Source organism: Channa argus, unplaced genomic scaffold (assembly GCF_033026475.1).
Source record: "Channa argus isolate prfri unplaced genomic scaffold, Channa argus male v1.0 Contig023, whole genome shotgun sequence".
Taxonomy (NCBI): Eukaryota; Metazoa; Chordata; class Actinopteri; order Anabantiformes; family Channidae; genus Channa; species Channa argus.
The window spans coordinates 298,405-317,124 of NW_027125242.1; the positions used below are offsets into that span (position 1 = coordinate 298,405).

General features: G+C 38.8%; 1 protein-coding gene across 2 annotated transcripts; it reads left to right on the top strand.

Moving 5' to 3' along the window:
* The first annotated feature begins 26 nt into the window (after positions 1 to 26).
* On the top strand, positions 27 to 9,764 carry commd8 (COMM domain containing 8). 2 transcript variants are annotated; one of them, XM_067495504.1, is made up of 5 exons: positions 27 to 175; positions 1,035 to 1,190; positions 1,390 to 1,542; positions 6,069 to 6,224; positions 8,910 to 9,764. In XM_067495504.1, the coding sequence occupies exons 1-5, from the start codon at positions 131 to 133 to the stop codon at positions 8,928 to 8,930; spliced, it is 531 nt and encodes a 176-aa protein (XP_067351605.1). In that variant the 5' UTR covers positions 27 to 130; the 3' UTR covers positions 8,931 to 9,764. The 2 variants fall into 2 exon arrangements, with proteins under 2 accessions (XP_067351605.1, XP_067351604.1); XM_067495503.1 differs by lacking the exon at positions 27 to 175 and adding an exon at positions 772 to 846.
* Positions 9,765 to 18,720: the final 8,956 nt, after the last annotated feature.

The following is an 18,720-nucleotide window of genomic DNA, read 5'->3' on the forward strand; positions in this document are numbered from 1 at the left end:
TACTAATTTTATGTGCGAATAGTAACTCATAAGCAGGTGAAGTTATTTTTATCCAACGTACTTGAAGGTAGCAATTTCTAACACGTGACCGTTATCAGCTGACCAGCTGCAGGCGGAAACAAATGAAAACATGGTGGTTTTACTTAGCAGGTTAGCTGTTACAGATTGTCTTAAAGTAAGTACCGGGCATTGTATTCACCAGAAATCATTAGGTTTTGAAATCCTACTATTTAAAGTTTTATAGTTCTTACTGAATGTTAGTGTTGGCCAGTAAAGTTTTCTTGAAGATCGCACGCTTCACTGTCACTCAGTAAAGGCTAATATAGCACTATGCTGTGGACACCTAGTTAAGCGACTGATGATTAAGAGAGCTTGCGGCATAAGTGCAGGAAAGCTGAGGAACCCTTAGTTTATAAGATCAAATGTTTCTTCACTTTACCCCGGTCCGCTTTTAGCCTTTCTGAATACTAAGGGACAGCTAGCAAACAGCAAATCTGTTGTAAAAACAATAAAAAACGAGTCAGTGTTATTTTTTTCACAATATAGTCCTCTAGTTTCCCCAAATCGGTACTTATGATTAGTTGTGGTAGTTTTGAATTTTAAATGCATTGCCGAGACATTTGTTTTGCAGTAACAGCTGGTTTAGAATAGAAATGGATAATTATTAATTCGAAAAGTCAGTTGGAAATGAGTATACTGTGTTTGGAGTTTACCACCTCTAAAGAAGCAAATATAAATTGTTATTGGCTTTATGTATTAAAACTTTAATGAACTTGCTAAGTAATAATGTTCTTCCTTACTCTGTCTGAAGTCCCAACCACTGAAGAGCACCCGGAACTCTCATTGGTTAGCTATTTCCCTTTTGAATCCTCACATAAAAATAATTTGCTATTCAACCCTCACTCTTGGACTATGTGACAGTCCAGCAAAATTTCCAAGCATAAACACACAGGGATTTGTCTCAAGAGCCAGAGATTTTTTACCATTTTACCAAATGCCAGACTCGGAACCTCACAGTATTGTGTGATTTGTAGCTGTGTCACAGCGTGGTGGATGGCCTGTGTGGGCGGGAGCCACCTCGCAGGTATCATTACAGCACTAACTGGAGCCTGGAAGAGTGGCTAGAGCTCCTCAACTCTCTGACAGTCCTCTTTCATGTGGCAGTGGGGAAAAACAGCTCTGATGAAGAGGTAAGACACAGCAATATCAAAGATTTGGTGTAGGATACACTGCATTTTTAAAGGCTTGAGCTGCCTTTTGAAAATGAAAATACAAATAATTTTTACTTGCAGCAGTTACACAGCAGTTGGATGTGTGACGGTTGTGCTGGTGGTAGCAGTGAGTGGCTGTTGTCAGATTCACGGGTCTTCTCCTGTTGGTTGTGTACAGGTGCTGGCTGGACTGTCAGATGTGGGCAGCAGCCATGCTGAAATTGTGCTGAGTGTCCTGAGAGCCAGGCAAGAAGAAATCCGCTGTGCTCTGCTTGACAGAACCACTTCCATCTCCTCTGCTACTTTGCAAGACTTTGACTGGCAGCTTAAGGTGACACAATGTCTAATTTCTAATACTTTTATACTGGATCCCTCAGACGCCTTCACTTTTTCCAAAAGTTAAAGCATTATACATTTATTTAAAATAGAAATATTCAAATTCATTTTCCTGTCAGTCTACACATTATAAACCATAATGACAAAGTGAAAAATTAGATAACATTCCCTCCCTGCCTTAATGTCTCCCTCCGTTTTGTTACACTATGTTTTTTTTTTTCTCCTTATTAATGTTTTATCACTTCTACCTCACACTCTCTTATCCACATTGGGCTGCATTGTATTTTCAATCTCATTCTCAACACATACTCGCACAGAAACACAAACACACACTCACCAATCCCACTATTCACCCCTTACCAAAGTTCATGTGTTCTTTATTTCCTACACTCCTGTTATTTCCTTCCCTCCTTCCCACTTCTCCCTATGCATCAGGATATAATACTTGCTTAGGCAGACCAATCATCACGTCATTTAAATTAAGCTTCTTAACTTACAACCAACCTTACAGTCAGTTAAACTAGTATCATGGAATGTGCAGACAAAAAACTTAAAATCATTAATCATTTGGCTAAGGTAAAAGCTGATATATGTTTCTTACAGGAAACAAATTTGAACAATTTAGACCTACCAAACCTAACATTTGAACATTATGACAAAACATTCTCATCAACATATAATGGCAAGCAAAGAGGTGCATCTAATAATTAGAAAGAACATCCCATTAGTCCTCAACATACCTCTGGTTCACTCAGAAGGAAGATTTGTTATTATAAAAAGCATCAATTAATCAAACAAAGCTCACATTTGTTAACATTTACGGTCTAAACAATGACGATCCATCATTTTTCTATAATTTATTTTCATTATGTGACTCAACAAACATCATTATCACTAGAGACTTTAATACTGTCATAAACCCCAAAATTGATCGATCAAATATATCTGGCAACACAAGAAATTGGCACTCTACAAAAATACTAAAACCATATATGAATTACAATGGACTCAATGACAGCTGGAAACTAAATACTCCCACATCTAGAGAATATACTTACTTTTTCCCTCTACATCAGACCTTCTCCCAAATTGATTTTTTCCTTATCAGTAATTCACTCACCGAACAAGTAACTGAAACCACAATTCACCCAATCATAATCAGTGACCACACACCCATCTCACTTCCTTCCATTTCATACTGGCAATATTAAATATTTAGGCATTAATATTTCCCCCGGGCTGTCAGAGCTTTTTAATCTCAACTATACCCCTATATTTTAAAAAAAATAGAAGACTATCTCAGACGCTGGACAAACCTTCCAATTTCATTCATTGGACGAATTGCTACAGTAAAAATGAAGATCTTACCAAAAATCAACTATTTGTTCTCAATGCTTCCTACAGCTCCCACAGATGATTGGTTCAAATCACTTGAATCACTAACATCTCACTTTTACTGGAAAAACAAGAAACCTAGAATCTCACTGTCAACAATACAAAAACAAAAATCACAAGGCGGCCTTGAAGCACCTAATTTCCAACACTACGTCCTAGCAACACAACCGCAATACCTAGTCACATGGATTCAAAAGGCTAATTACAAAAACTCATGATAGACAGAACAGAATCAATGTAAACCCATATCAGTTTCAGATCTCGCTTTTATGCCACAATCAAAGAAATGAACTATTTTTTTCCTCAACTGTGAAAGGCTGGTGGAAAGCTTGCAAAATGAACACTACCACCCTGTAAACTTACCCCAATATGGCACAACCCAGACTTTATAAAACGTATAATTAAATCAAGAATAAATATAACTAACAACCCAGTACAGCCTCCTATACTAACTGACGAGATGATAAAAATCACTGAGTCACAGAAACTGTTGTCTAAACTCTATAAAATTATATCAAACAAAGACTATATAATAGCAGTCCTAATAGAAAAAATGGAAAATGGAATCCTTCTCTGCAACTCTGACTTTTGGATAGAAATCTGTAATAACAACTTCTCCATGACTAGCAACACAAATTTACAACCTATACAATACAAGACCATTTACAGAACCCACATCACTCAAAGCAAAATGTTTAAAAGGGGCTTAACCAACACATATACCTGCTCACAATGCACCTCAGGTAGCACAGAGGATTACTTCCACGCCACTTGGGCCTGCAACCCGATGCATTCTTTCTGGGTAGAAGTGACAGAGACACTCTCCTCTAGCCTGAGCTGCAGAATTCCCACATCTCCATCACTCTGTTTACTTGGAAAAGTCTCAGAAGTTTATAATCTGATAATCTCCAAATTAAATATGAAAACCTAGTACTCATCTCTTTAACAATCGCCAAGAAAATAATTATTAATAATAATATATTAATAATTTTCACTTAAACAGAATACCTGGGATCAAAGCCACACACATCTCCACACACACACACCCGCTACAAACAGCAAGAAATTTGACATGTCATGATCCTGTTTTTTTTTTTAAATCTATCTTTTAAATAAATATCATCATTCTTATTAATATCCATTATTATTAGCAGTAATAATTGATTTTATTTCTTCTTTTTCTTGCTTTCCTTTCTCCCCCGTTTTTTGTGTGTATCAATATATTATTTAACTATGACATGTTTTGTATCCTTTCTATTATTGCTAATGTTATTATCAAGCCTATAAGTTAATATTAGTTATGGTAAATGTTCTGCACTTATATAGCGCTTTTCTACCAATCGGCAGTCAAAGCGCTTTACGCTGCTTCTCATTCACTCATTCACCCATTCGCACTAACAATCACACACACTCATACACCGGAGGAGCCGGGGATTGAACCAACAACTGTGAGATTGGTGGACAACTGCTCTACCTTCCGCGCCAAAGTCGCAGTCGTTGATTATTACAAACATTATTATTTATAAATCTTTGCTATTTAAATTTATATGTGTCTGTGTGTATAATTTTATTTTTTTATTTATCACTTTTGGTCTGCCTTATCACATTTTCACATGTTCTGTTAAGCTAATTTATATGAATGTACTATCAATTTTCTCATTAGTAAGTATTATACAATATATATGCTTAGAACATGTTTATATCTTTCATATGTATACCCCTACCCTGTACTTTCCCATCCCCATCCCAAATGTTATTTCTTTTATGATTATACCCTTTCTGCTCATCCTTACTACCCCTCCTCACTTCTCCAACCGCCATGCACCTTTACAAGCAAACATACACTGTACATTGGTTCGCCGTATCTCACACTACTGTTATGATGTTGTGTTTTGTATTGTGTGATTTGCACTTTTTTGTGTTTGTTTGTTTGTTTGTTTTTGTTCTTGTTGTCTGTTTTTGGTGAATTTAAACAAAAAACTGAGTAACCAGACAAGGACGACCTTAGTCAGGGAGATGATAATGAACATAAGGGTTCTCTGCAGAGAAGTCCTGGCAGAAGGACAAAACTCTCAATAATGCTCATTTATTCTATTCCCTCTATTCTATTCAACTTTATTTATATAGCGCCAATTCACAACAAAGTCATCTCAGGGCACTTTACAGAATAAAGTCAAGATTATAAAGATATATAAAGAGAACCCAACAATTTCCCCTGGAGCAAGCCATAGGCAACAGTGGAGAGGAAAAACTGCCTTTAATGGAAGAAACCTCCAGCAGAACCAGGCTCAGGCTGGACGGCCATCTGCCTCGACCGGTTGGGGTGAGTGGAAAGGGGAGAGAGAAAAGAACAGAGCAACAAAAAGCAACATCAAAACATCAGGCAGGTTGGTAGGACCAGTAGCTGCACGCTGGAAGACACACAGCTTCAAAGCCGGGGGACACCTGCAGAAAGGGACAGAGAGAGGGGGACAGAGGAGGACAAAGACAACTACGGGAGAAAACACACAGAGTTAATGACATACAGTGGTGACAATTGCGGGGTGAGAGGAGAGGAGAGATGGTCAAGAGGAGGAAAGGAGCTCAGTGCATCGGGGGGTGGGTCCCCCAGCAGTCTAAGCCTATGGCAGCATAACTATAACTAACTATATGCTTTATTAAAAAGGAAGGTTTTAAGCCTAGACTTAAAAGTAGAGAGGGTGTCTATCCGACTGTTATGGTAGGGGGTTTACATGGAAGGTACTGTGCAGTACTGTGTGTTTTCGGTTCATCTAACAACATTTAAAAGACTCTAAGGACAAAGATTCTGTGGTCTCATGCGACTATGGCACCAACCCCAGGGTTTTTGGTCAAACTATCCTTGAGCAGTGAAAAGCGGTTAGCTCTATATAAGTGCGGACCATTTGCCAAACTTCAACTCTTTCTAAATTTAAAGCACAAATCTGGTGAACTCACAGTGCACTTTAGTCTGCCTTTATTGTTCAGTTGGCTACATTGGTAAATGATTTATAACTACTGACACAATCATGAAAACTGCTTAGGGAAGAAGAAACTCACTGCATTATTGTTTATATCTAAATTTCACCTCCCCGATTTCGTGTTCTGTTTCTTGTCCTCTCCTTCCAGTTAGCTCTGTCCAGCGATAAGATCTCATCTCTCCACATTCCTCTACTCTCTCTCAGTTTGGATGTGAGAGAGAATGGAGCCCTGCAACCTGTCACCATGGAGATGAACAGAGAGGAGTTAAACACTCTCATCACTTCACTAGAGGCTGCTAATAAGGTACACAGACATTAAATAAGACTCATATTGAAGCCACAGTTTCAGTTGAAAGTATGAACAAAGGAACACATTTCGTTTTCTGTAGCTGATCGAAGTTAATTGGGGATACTATTCTAAATTGTATGTAGCATACTTGTTGATACTTAAACAATACAATATTAAACCAGAGCAAAATTATATTAAACAAATACACAAAAGCCAGCGTGGATTTTGTTATGAGAATGAAAATTTTAGAAAATGACAAACTATTTATGTTACTACTTGTAGTGAAACATACTGGAGAAGCTATATGAAATATGAGAATGTCATATCACATAAGCAGCCATTCATTATGTTTAATTAATTATGGTTATTAAACTAAATTTAAAAGTTTAGAAAAGTCATTAAAAAGCATTTTAGAAGTAAATAAATGAGGGATCATTAGGGCCCTAACATGCTGGCTGCTTGTCTGTCGTGTTCTTCATTTTTACATGATACTTCTGTATCTTCTCACAACAAATTCCTTCTACTTAACTGGGCTCTGTATCTCACAGATATTCCTGTAAAGGCAGAAAACAGAGTGTGTGTTTATGGTGTGGAGGGTTTATGCATAAATACTTTCCCAACATTAGATAGCAGACATATTAAATTTAAAAGTATTTAGCAGAGAGAAAGGTTGGAGAAACCCACAATCTTGGTTGCAGTCTTGTGAAATATTTTTCATACAAAACAATTTTTTAAGTGTTGATTAAGTATCTTTTTTACTGTTTACAATCAAAAAATTAGTTTCAAATGATCTGCAAATCACAGTTTTCTTTGCATTGATGTGTGCCACAGTGTAGAGCGTCTTTGGCAAATGAGTTTTTACTGTTTTACAAAACAGAATTATGTGTGAGTTGTTTTTAAAGATTTATAACTCAGTATGCTTGAAGCTAAGAGAGAGAGACAAAGAGTGGTAATGTAATGTAACACTTTATTGGTCTCCAAGGGAGGGAATTTAGGTTCCTCTGAAATAATCTAGGATATTGATCAGACAAGGTTAAATAGAATGATTATATGTAGTTAGAGCAGTAGGATAGATTTGAAAAAACAGTGTGTGACTTCATGAGAAGCAACAGCAATGCTAAGCAATTAAGGCAAATCATTCTGCAGTTATCCAAGTGACTTGAGTTTGTCTGAAGTCTAAAATTTTGTCGTGAGGAGAGACAGAGGACCTGTGGCAGCATTCCTCCACATATCCCACTAGAGCAGTTACATTTGACTGTCCACATTCTGCTAGAAACCATCCAGATAGAGTGGGTGGTCTCTGAAGAACCACTTGTATGAACAGACTTTGTCTTAACTGCTACGAACAAGTGATTTAAGAGTAGTTGTGGCATTTTCCACTTTTCTCGTATTTCGAATTTCAAAGGTGGTCCAGACCTATCATACCTGTCATGATCTGACGTGATCATACTACTACTCCCCAAAGGGAGCAACACATGCTTGACCTTAAATTCATTCAGATGAAGTCAATATAATTTTGGAGTTTAATTGATTTCTGCTTCACATTTAAACACAGTTATATAGAAGAAATTTAATGTTACATAAATTTTCTTTTCACTATATCATGATCATGCTTGCCTATTTAATAAGAGGAAATTTAGGTTTTTTTTTTAGTTTTGTTTCTGTAGTTACACTTTTCTTCCTACTCTTGTTACTGATCAGTTTCCCACTGTCTCTGAGTTTAAATGCAGGTCCTTGCGGGTCACTACACCTGACAGTGTAATTTTACCTACTGTAGCTGGAATAATCTCTACTCTAATATTGCAGTGATCGTTTTAACTGCACCATTACCAATGAAGGGGAAACTCTTTTTTTGCATCTAACTTCTTGCAGCCTACACTTCTCTCTCTTTATTTCTACCACAGTACAGTACTGCTTTCATCAAGTAAATAAAAGGTGCACTATTTATATTTTCTAATAGTTTCCTAGCTTCCATAGCTTTCTTGTTACTGTTGGTTGTTTAGAGTTGGTTAAAACTTGTTTTTGGACATTATTTCTGACAGCAGATTTTAAGGACTGTTGTGTGAAATTCTACTTCTTACTCTCATCAGAAATTTTATTGAATGAAAAAACAAAGCTGATCAAATAGCCTTATGTGGAAATTTGGGGGGTGTTGATTATGGTAATCATCAAATCGCATGGATGTGTAGCTTCTCATAAAAGGTTCAGAACCTCGGCTCCTCATGAACATGATTTAGGTCTCCACTAGAAACAGACGTGTGTTTTGCAAGGCTTACAGCTAATAGCAGGCTAGCTGTTGTCATGTGCAAATAATCCTGTATTTATGGATAGAAAATTGAATCCCAGTGCGTTCACTTCTGCCCGTCACCATAAAAAGCATATTATGTAAGCTGTTGGAAGATGGCCATAACATAAACATAACAAAACTTACAAAAAACAACACAGAAAGAGAGGAGTTGTTTTCAAACAATGTCAGTCACTCATTGTGACAGACAGCTTTCACAATAAACAGTCATTACACAGTTTGCTTAACAATATTGAACCATGTGACTGAAACTGTTAAAATGCATTAAACGATTTTTGTGTACAAATCATTTCACCAACCACAGCACAGAAATTTGCTGCAATATTCACTTTGTTCTGCAAATTTTTTTTCAAGTATTAAATCTGAGAATCTACCTCTATGTTTATGTGTTGCAGGTGGTGCTGCAGTTAAAATGAAGTCATAAGTGTGGACCACTGATCCTATTTAAATCAACAATTACACAAGGTCTACTTGGTGAATTTCGTGTCAACAAGTATGAAGAGCTTCATCTGCCATGATTTTATGGATGGACACAACACATAATAATTGATGAGTTTTAGCCTTACTAATTCAGTCATGTAAATGAGCAGTTAAGCAGTAATGCCTGTGTTGTTAAAATACTGAACAAATTTTTCTATTGGTTTTCTGTAACATCTCCATGTAATGTTTGACACCATTGTATTTAGATATTACAGTATGTAGTAGCAGCAATGCCTTACACTGTTCCACAGGTAGAAGGTCCCCGGTTCGAATCTCGGCTTTCCAGCAGTTGCCTTCTGAGCTTACATGTCTTCCCTGTGCTTGCATAGGTTTTCTCCAGGTACTTTGATTTTGTCTCACATTCCAAGAAATCACAGTTAGGTTCATTAGTGGCTTCAAATTTCTTGTAGGTCTAAATTTTTGTCTGTATATGTCTCTCAGCCCTGAGATAGACTAGCAAGTCTGTCATGGTGTTCCCTGCCATTCGCCCAATGACATCTAGAATGGCCAGATAAAACCTATTAAGACTGTAATGAGTCTTTTTTCCTTTTGAAAATATCACAAATATTTTCATAACTTTTTACTTAACTCTTTCTTGCATTTCAGAAAATTAAGTTCATTCTCAGCCTTTCGAGTTGGAATCAAATTTTTTTAATGAACCACCTGGCTCATTGTCTATTTCTTGGTTCTTTACATAACACAATATTTCTTTGCATCTATCATCAACTAGTAATGTAGATATAGTGGAATAAAGGACTCAGAAAACGCTGCTCCACGTCTGTCTTGTTACTAGTCATTGAATTTAGTATTTAGACTGTGGTGAAAGTCATAAATAAACAAAACCAGCTGAAAGTGTAATCAGTCAGGGCAACCTAGAAACTGCATGCCAAATTTAAATTGGGTTCCTTGTTTCAGTCTCTGTATTGAACTGCTCTAACATGTCTGATCTGTGTTTCTGCCCATGGTTTTGATGTGCTTTATATAAATGGGAAAGTTCAAAAAAGACTGCCCAATCAAGGGAATTAGCACATTAGTCTTTTAAATTACTTCCAAAAGATTTAAAATATACAAAATAGCCACAGAACAACCAGTCTTCTTAAATATACAGTATGGATCTTGCTCTTACAGTGCATATAGAAAGAGTTGGGACCTTTTACCTGTCTACATCCAGGTACACATTGTTCCATAATCCATCTATACACATCACGGAAAAAAGAAATACAATTTAATGCAGTCTTATCAATGTTCAGTTCTTGGTAACCCTTGTTAGTGGGTCAACTTGGTTATATGATAATTTCTAGTCATATTTCCACAGTAATTTGTTGTTGTTTGGGTCAAGGCCAGATGTTATCATTTAGGGCTTAGCCAAACTGCTTTAGCTTATTCAGCACTACTTATCTTATTTATTTTGTACTATTGTGCTAATAGTTCTACACAATGTAAACTATACTTACCAGATATACAGTCCCAGGCTACTTTATTAGTAAACCTGTACAATCTCTATTGCAATCCAATTCAGCAGCTCTGCCACAAATTCTTCTTTTACTATAATAATTCCTCAATTTTTAATTTAAAACAGTCAGAAAGGTAATAAGCAGAAATTCTCCTAAGTTTGGCAATGTTCCGTAGGTGGAATAAGGCTGTTCTAGAGATTTATTTTATATGTGAGGTAAAGGACAAATCCTGGTCAAAAATAACTCTAAGGTTCCTTGCAGTAGTACTGGAGGCCAGACTTATGCCATCTAGAGTAGAAATATGGTTGGAAACCATATTTCTGAGATTTTGGGGCCCAAATATTTGTACTATGACTTCAATTTTGTCTGAGTTTAGAAGTAAAAAATTGTGGCACATCCAAGCCTTTATGTCTTGTAGACAAACTTGAAGCTTGATTAACTAATGTTTTTCATCAGGTTCCATAGATAAATATAGCTGGGTATCATCAGCATAGCAATGTAAATTTATGGCGTATTTTCTAATAATGTTGCCTAAAGGAGACAAGTAAAAAGCCTAAGTAAAAAAGTATTGGTCCTAACACAGAGCCTTGTGGAACTCCATAGCTTCATCAGTAACATGAACATGTTTTGTCTGACGTTCCCTTTGTATACATATAGTCTATTTCCCTGCTCCCCTGACACAGTCTCAATCCAAGTTGTCCTCCCCTTTTGGGTATTTAAGTTTACAATATTTATTTTGTTTAATTACTTTGTTCTCTTATCCTGTCCTCAATTCCTTATAATAAATAACCTTTTACTTTGAACCTCCTCTTGCATCCTTACTTGGGTCCTTGACACTACATTACGCAACCTGTGACGAGTCATCAGAAACCTTCGGAAGGTTGCATAACTCTTTCTGGTACTTGTCATACTGGGTATAAATGGTGAAGAGGAAGAGAGAAAGGACTGTCCCATGTGGAGCCCCAGTGTTATGCACCAATCTGTCTGACACACCGTGCTGCAAATGTACATTTGCCAGTCACATTGTCAACAATCCAGGACACAATGGGAGTATATAACTGCATCGCTCTCAGTTCCTCGCCCAGAAGAGCTAGCCTGAGGTTGTTGAAAGTGCTGGAAAACTTAAAAAAAAAAAAAAACATCATAGTGCTTGCAGGCTTATCCAGATGGGCATATGCATGGTTCAGTAGGTAGATGATGGCTTCCTCAACTCATAGCTGGGGCTGATGGGCGAACTGGATGGGGTCTAGGTGGGGCCTAACTATCAGAGCTGCTCCAGAATGAGTCCCTCAAGGGTCTTCATTAATGTGTGACATAAGCAGCAAGGGTTAGTAGTCCGAGGCACCCGAGGTCGTAGCATCTTCGGCACAAGGCACAACGTCTCCCATAGCTCCGGAATGCTCGAGTCCCAGTCTCATGCTGAAGAGATGGATGAAACACTTCACACAGTTGGGCAGCACAGGCTTTGAGAACCCGTGGCCTGACGCCATCAGGTCCAGCAGGTAAGGAGTATACTCAGCTACCTTGTCATATGGAGAGGTGTGAAAAGTGCAGGTTTGTAGGGGGGAGGTGGAGAGCTGAAGTCTACATTCAGAGTTGAAAGAGCGCCATTGTGAGAGGTGTCAGAAGAGGGGGATGGAGAGCCACTACAATTGGTGGAGGAATTATCAGGAGGGGGGAAAATAGCAGAGCGGCAGCGGTTGCAGACATGCATCGGGGAGTCGTTAGAGGCAGGGGCGACGTGATGGTCTTCCACTCCAGACCTCCCTCATGTTGTTCTCCTGGAGTTTCCACTCCAGCTTCCCTATATAGCTGTCTTTAGCCTCACATATCTTCACCTTCAAGTGCTTTTGGATAACCCTCAGCTCACCTTTATTGCCCCCTCAAAAGTTTTACATTTTTTATTTCAATGTTAACTTTATTTATAGCACCAATTCTCAACAAAGTAATCTCAAGGCACTTAACCAAATAAAGTCAAGACTATAAAGACATATAGAGAAAACCCAACAAATCCCCCTTGAGCAAATCCTAGGCAACAGTGGAGAGGAAAAAACTCCTTTTATCGGAAGAAACCTTCACGTGAACCAGGAAAGTGGAGAGAAAAAAGAAAAGAGAAACAAAAGCGACAACAAAACATTATGCAGGGTGGTAGGACCAATAACTGCGCTCGAAAATGCACAGCTCCAAAGCCAGGGACACCTGCAGAAAGGGACAGAGAGAGGGGGAAAGAGAAGGAGAGAGACAACTACAGGAGAAAGAACAAACAAAGTTAATGGTGACAATTGTGGGGTGAGAGGAGCAGTCCAAGAAGTACCACATGCATGGACTAGTTTTTTGGCATCTCTTGGAGATAGGATGCTCCTAAGTTTGGCAATGTTCCGTAGATGGAAGAAGGCTGTTCTAGAAATTTGTTTGATATGAGGTAAAGGACAATCCTGGTCAAAAATAACTCCAAGGTTCCTTGCAGTAGTACTGGAGGCCAGAGTTGGATGACAAATTTCTGAGATTTGTAGGCCCAAATACTATAACTTCAATTTTGTCTAGTTTTTAGTTTGAGTTTAGTTTATGTTTAGAAGTAGAAAATTGTGGGACATCCAGGCCTTCATGTCTTGTCGGCGTGCTCGAAGCTTGATTAACTGACTTTTGTGTTCGTGGGGGATTCATCATTAATATGAACAAACAGGAATCTATCTAATAGATACGATTTAAACCAACCTAGTGCAGTTCCTTTCATGTCCCAATTTCACGTCTTAGTGTTTCAGTATTTATTAAAATGTGATCTATGGTGTGGAATGCAGCACTAAGATCTAACAGAACAAGTATAGAGAGAGTGTAAAGGCCATCTTGTTTGATTCAGAATGTGTTTGATTTCTTTTCTTACTTATTGCTTATTTTTTGGGTAAAACTGGGTGGTTCTTGCTGGGACCATGCTGTCCAGGCAGAAATGTATGTAGTCTGTGATACACAGTGTAAGTCCATCAATATCTTCTACATGTGGCTCACAGAGTGCATTCCAGTCCTTTGCCTCAAAACAACCCTGCAGTGCCACATAATTGTCCTCTGATCATCTCCTTACTGACCTTGTGGTCACAGGTAGCCTTTAGCAGGCGTTGAGAAACACCAGCTTGTAGTCAGCGCTTCCCAGAAGGGGGAGGGGAGGGGAGCTGTATGCGTCCTTGGTGTTCGCATATAATAAGTCTAGGTTCCTCTCCTCTCTGTTCTTACAGGTCACATACTGTCTGAATTTGGGGAGTGTTTTGTTAATGGTGAAGTGATTAAAGTCACCCAAGATCATAAACACTCTAGTCTAGTAACACACTAGTCTGCAATCTTGCTATTGTAGTGTTTACATGCCAACATAGGGTTAGGAGCCGGGGGAATGTAGACAGCTACAATAGCATGTTCACTGCGTAAATAATAAGGTCTGAAACCAACAGCTAACAGCTGAATGAGAGGTGGGAAGAAATCAAAAACGTTGTGGCTGTATGTAAGTAGTAGTATAAGGACCATATGTTTGCTCGTGTGTGTGCATGTAGAGCATCGTGACTGTTAGACGGGGGCAACCCTACAGGCGTGTCTTTTGACCCGGTGTTAGAACATGTTTATTTTTAAGTAACTGATGACTATAGGCATAACATGACTATGCTTTGAGGGGTAGCGGAGGCTGTTCTCTCTAACATAATTATAAATTATGGTTTGTATGAGTATGTGGCGGTAGAAGGTGGGGCTATTAGAAGATCCAAACACGATCAAATACTCTGAGAGGCATATGATCTCTGGCGTTCTTGAAAAACACAGCAATGCATAATGGCCATATTTTTTGAAATAAAAGAAAAAAAAGAGAGATATTAGTGTGTGTTTTACATAGTAATGGATACAAAGAGTGAGATAGACTACATAAAAAGCAATGTATGTATCTTTTTTTTTTTAAAGTAGCGGATACAATGAGTGAAATAGAATAGGTAAAAAATGCAATGTATGTATTAAAAAATGTTTTGTTATGATGTGAAGAAAAAAAGTTCTCTATTAAACAGCGGCTGAAATATCATTATATGAACGATAAATCCATATGTTTTTGTGTATATGTCATTGATTGAAATAAAAAGAGATGTTTAAAGAAGTATTGGTTCATTTGTGTTTTCTTAAGCGAACATGGAATGCTCTCTGCATAAAATATATTATGATCCATCCCACCCCGGAGGCCTTGCCAGTATACAGAAATTGTATAATGCTGCGAGAGCAAACACAGGGGTACAGCCATCACTCTCCGAAGTTAAACAGTATTTACTGAAACAGGATGTATATATATTCTCCACGCCAATGCAGCCAGACATTTTACAAGAAACAAAATTATGTTTTGGTAAAGTGGTTCGGATGGCATGAAAAATTTAACTCTTTTCTTACCTGAAAAGGATATAATTTATCTGCACTGAAGTGCTTAACAGCAGGACATGCTAGTCTACACGAGCATTACATAGCGTGCAGCTGTGAGGAGAAGATCTTGTTTAATCATCATGGATAAAAATGGATTTTACATCATGCTCCCAAGCAATTCATCGTCACATATATACCCAAAGAATAAAATATAGAATTACAGAACAAAACTGGATAGACTCATAGTTCTTAAGGAAGCCCACAATGTGGGGCTTATCGAGGTGCAGTTTCCTAGGGTCTGGAACACCTTTTCACTCAAGGATTTAGTTATAAATATTTATAACACCGAAACTAGAGAGGTGTACAACATTACACTGTTTTACGAGACTGTCACTAAAATAGTGAAAGAATTCAATGCCCGTGTTATTGAGAATCCGTCTACAGCGAGGGTGTCCATGCAGTATAACAATATTACAAATTAGTCTACTTTACTGGGGCTAATGGTCCAACGTTCATATTCAAAGGAAAACTAGCGCAGATATTGGGATTCAAACCAGGAGTCGCTTTTATCATCCCCATAGCTACCAAAAAAAGAAAACCATCCATATAGCTCCCTACCCTGCAGATATCCATGGTGGTGAGTATAATATATTTATTTACAGCAACATTGAGGATTATCAGCTAGTGGTGGGCAGCCATGTCCCGCTCCTAAGGAGTATAAACATATGCAACTACGAGCGTAGGATGCCCACTCTGTTAAGATAAGCCGCACTACACATCTCTCTCCAAATCAGTCTTAGACAACATAGAAAAACAATCAAAATCAATATATACCATTTACATACGGCAAAGTAATCATTAAACTACACTTTAGACCTTTAAAACAATATTTCTGAACCACACGCTGTCGGTTTAAGCAGTTAATATGACTTATAATCCATATACACACGACGACGGGAGATACATGGCTTATTATCTAAATCAAGCAGGTGGCGAGTTACCCGGATTTATTGGTAGTAGTGCACAATACGGAAATGGACTTGGAGGTGTATTCCGCAGTCTCTTCAGAATGGCTATGCCTTTACTCAGACAGGGATTCAGTCTAGCCGCTCCTCATCTGAAAAAAGCAGCGTCTGGTATTGTGGGTGATGTGGTGTTTAATATTGGGAAAAGCACGCAGAAGCAGGAGGGAAACGGACTACCTGTGTACTGAAAAAGACCAATAAAAAGGCCTCCTGTGGGATATAGGCGTGGCATCACAGAGCCCAAAACCAGTAGAAAATTGTGTAAAACAGCGAGAATTACTAAGAAGAAACTCGGTCACAAAAGAGGCAAGACCACACGTAGAGCAGGCCTGCTAAGCACCGATATCTTCTGAAATAAACAATGGCTCTGATTCACAGCCGGATAGCCCGAGGCCTCTTGTTTACACTTCAGAAAAGTCTTGACATATTCCCTAAACAGGGTGTCTGTCTGCCGTGGAAAGTGCCAAACCTCATCAATACCTATCACTACGTACCCTTTTTCAACAGCCTTTGATAAGTACCTGTGAGCATGGAGTGACTATGGGTCACTACAGTGTGGGATAGTCTGCTGTTTGACAATAACTGACCTTGGAGCTGCAAACACTTCAAGACAAAACATATATGAGACAAAGTTTGAACAACATACAATCTTTTAAACATTCTTCAAAAGTACACTGAGTACAAGTTGCTATTATAACTAGGTAAAATGCTAAGGATTAAATGTAATCATCATTTAGTAATACTTGATTTTCCATCACAGTCAAGACGCTCAGGGATTCTGCCATTCACATTCCCACATCACAACAACATGCACTCTGTGCCGTCTCCTCAAGACCATAAGCTTCTCATTAAATTGATGATAGAGCACGCTATTTGAAATCTTACTGAGATGCTTCAACTCTGCCTGATTTGTCCATTTTGTGCACCTATGAAACAGACATCCTGCAAACTCATAACAGGTGTTGGAGCAGGGCTCATAACCGTCTACGAAGTAGGACCCAAACTGTTGTTCACTGTGGTTTACAACATGTCTGACCTCTATTTTTTTTCACATGTAACACATACTCCACCCACTGTCTGGAGACAGTCGAATATGTTTTATGCTGGTTTGTGTAGGCACCGTCATATGTCAGCGCTATGGTGTCTTTGGGGAGAAAGTGTGTCTTGAACACCCCCATGCAGCTGGATGCCAGTGTGGTGAAGTTAAATGGATCCAGTTCTGTACACTTGATAAAAGTGTCACGATAGACCAGACATGCCTGACGCAACACTTCCATGAGGAAAATTAGGGAGGAAAATTACCTTTTGCAAGTTTATGAGTAAACTTGCAAAAGGTGGGACAATGGGGGGACAATGGCTTCAGGACCCCTGAAGCCATTGTCCCCCCAGGCCTTACTTACTGGGCGGGGTTTGCGCACTCGTACTGCGTAACACACTGTCTGACACATCAACACTAGCATCACCCTCTGTAACCATAGCACTTAGTGCTGTTTCATTACTCTCTTACAAATTCACGCATCTGACTCTCTGACACATCCCTGATACTTTCCCTGGAATCAACTTGCAAAACATTGGCCAGTAAATCTTGATAAACTCTGCTCTGATAGAACGGCCACTCCAACACCACAGCAATATCAGAGTTGATACCCAGCAGAACAGTAGGCATATTTAACTCTGCCTCGCTGTGCCACTCTGTAATGCTAGCAGGTGTATCTTCATCATCATCATTGTTGGTGGAGGGGACACGGGTGATGTCATCAGCCTTTGACTGAAATATTTTTCTCGGCAGTGCCATTTTATTCACTATTGAGGATTATTTATTCAACAGATATAATCTCCCTCAACTTCTTTAACTCACTATGTATTCAATTCAATTTCAATTCAACTTTATTTATATAGCGCCAATTCACCACAAAGTCATCTCAAGGCACTTTACAGAATAAAGTCAAGAATATAAAGATGTACAGAGAAAACCCAACAATTCCCCCTTGAGCAAGCCATAGGCAACAGTGGAGAGTAAAAAACTGCCTTTAATGGAAGAAACCTCCAGCAGAACCAGGCTCAGGGTGGGCAGCCATCTCCCTTGACTAGTTGGGGTGAGTGGAAAGTGAAGAGAGAAAAGAAAAAGAGCAACAAAATCAACAACGGGCAGGTTGGTAGGACCAGTAGCTGCACACTGGAAAACACACAGTTTCAAAGCCTGGGGACACCTGCAGAAAGGGACAGAGAGAGGGAGACAGAGAAGGAAAAAGACAACTATGGGAGAAAACACACAGAGTTAATGGCTTACATTGGTGGCAATTGTGGGGGCAAGAGAGGGACAAAACGAGGAAAGGAGCTCACTGCATTGGGGGGTGGGTCCCCCAGCAGTCTAATCCTATAGCAGCATAACTATAACTAAGTATAAGCTTTATCAAAGAGGAAGGTTTTGAGCCTAGACTTAAAACTAGAGAGGGTGTCTGCTTCCAGAATCAAAACTGGGAGCTTGTTTCACAGGAGAGGAGCTTGATAGCTTAAGGCTCTGCCTCCCATTCTACCTTTGGAAATTCTGGGAACCAAAAGTAGCCCTGCATTCTGAGATCAAAGTGGTTTACTGGGATAATGTGGTGCTATGAGGTCTTTTACATATGATGGAGCCTGACCATTCAGAGCTTTATATGTAAGAAGCAGGGTTTTAAATTCTATCCTAAATTTAATGGGAAGCCAATGGAGAGAAGCTAGTGAAGGTGAAATATGAACTCTCTTGCTAATTCCAGTCAGCACTCTTGCTGCAGCATTTTGGTTTAATTGCAGGCTCTTTAGGGAGTTACTGGGGCATCCTGAAAGCAGGGAATTACAGTAGTTCAACCTAGAAGTAACTAATGCATGGACCA